Source organism: Suillus subalutaceus (assembly GCF_016647625.1).
Source record: "Suillus subalutaceus strain FC151 chromosome Unknown DFJ58scaffold_461, whole genome shotgun sequence".
Lineage (NCBI taxonomy): Eukaryota > Fungi > Basidiomycota > Agaricomycetes > Boletales > Suillaceae > Suillus > Suillus subalutaceus.
In genome coordinates, this window is record NW_024540710.1 from 2,897 (window position 1) to 4,251 (window position 1,355).

General features: G+C 46.1%; 1 protein-coding gene across 1 annotated transcript; it reads right to left on the reverse strand.

Moving 5' to 3' along the window:
* Positions 1-419: 419 nt before the first annotated feature.
* Positions 420-1,028, reverse strand: DFJ58DRAFT_849350 (uncharacterized protein; the record flags this gene model as incomplete). The annotated part of the gene is made up of 3 exons (XM_041393717.1): positions 420-477; positions 528-945; positions 1,010-1,028. The coding sequence occupies 3 exons, from the start codon at positions 1,026-1,028 to the stop codon at positions 420-422; spliced, it is 495 nt and encodes a 164-aa protein (XP_041234928.1).
* Positions 1,029-1,355: the final 327 nt, after the last annotated feature.

Here is a 1,355-nt window from a genome sequence, read left to right on the forward strand (position 1 = left end):
CCACCAGAACATACTTTCTTGCCACAAAGTCATCCTGACTTTGTATGATGGCACTCCATGGCACAACTGCCTTGTCAATCCCGGAACAGATACCTGTATAAATTGCATTCAACAAATGTTCGGGTGTTGCGATGATGGACTCATAATAGTGAGATGTGAGAAATGCTCTGACAATGGCTTTCTTCTCCTCGAGTTTCGTTTCGGTGATGTCGGGAAGCACTGGCATCCCATCCCCATCGATTTCGAGTTCGAAAGCAGGCTTCCTGATTCTCTTTCAACCTCCCTTCACCTGTCGCCCACCATCTTGTGCCCCGGCACCTATCATGACGAAGATCAACTAATTCATTCCAGTAGCCAGAGATCAAACACTCACTGAATTGTTCCTGCGCATACTCCTGCCAAACTGGCTCAATGTCCTCTCAGTCCTTTGTCTTCATGAAACTTTCCCCATCTCCTAATGCCTCGTTATCATCGTGCCTGCATGAATGTATTGAGATCGAAGATCTGTGATGATAAAATTGACTTACATCCCGAACAGCACCTCTCCCTGTTCATTCTTCCACGCCGACATCACAAACACTCTCATCCCACATTGCCTCCACATCTCCTTCGAAAAGTGCTCCATATACGCCCATCCCTTCTTACGAGCCACTTGTGCTTGTATCTCGGGAGGAGGAAAGTTGTTGGACCATTCTTCAGCCGTGTCTTTTGCCTTCTCCAACTCGTCGTCAGACAATTCAGCCATGACTCTTTTTACAGCTGCCTGATAATGCTTGAACATACTGGGACCTCCTGGCTTTGCCCCGGACTCGTCCTCAATCCTCTTCAGCACCTCCTCCCATTTCTGCTGGTAGATCACCTGCCTAGGAGTCCATTTACTCCCATACTTTATCATGTCCTTCCTCTCCTTCTTTTCTGGTTGTTGAACAACCATGTCTTGTACATCTGAGAGTTCATGGAAGAATAAGATGTTAAAATTTTAGTTTTGAATGAAGCAAGGATGAATCACCTGCTTCCTCTTCTTCCATTGTGCTTGGTCGACCTTGGGAGCAAATAGCCTGGCAGCCCTAGCTATGGCAGTGAAAACTGCCCTTTTCTCATTCCTTTTCGCCAAAGTCCACTCAGGAAGGTAGTTCTTCAACTCCGAAATTTCATTATCCATGAGCTTCTGTGTCTGCGGTTGACACGCCCTATGTCTTCCAGAAGTGAAAGTCAACTGAGTGGAATGACCTGATCTTGCCATTGTGAATGAGATTGCAGAAAGGGCTGAGGATGAGCAAGGTGGAAGTAATAATGGTGACAAGTTCAACTTTTGAGCAAAGCCTAACAGTTGGTTAATTGACCCATATTGGATG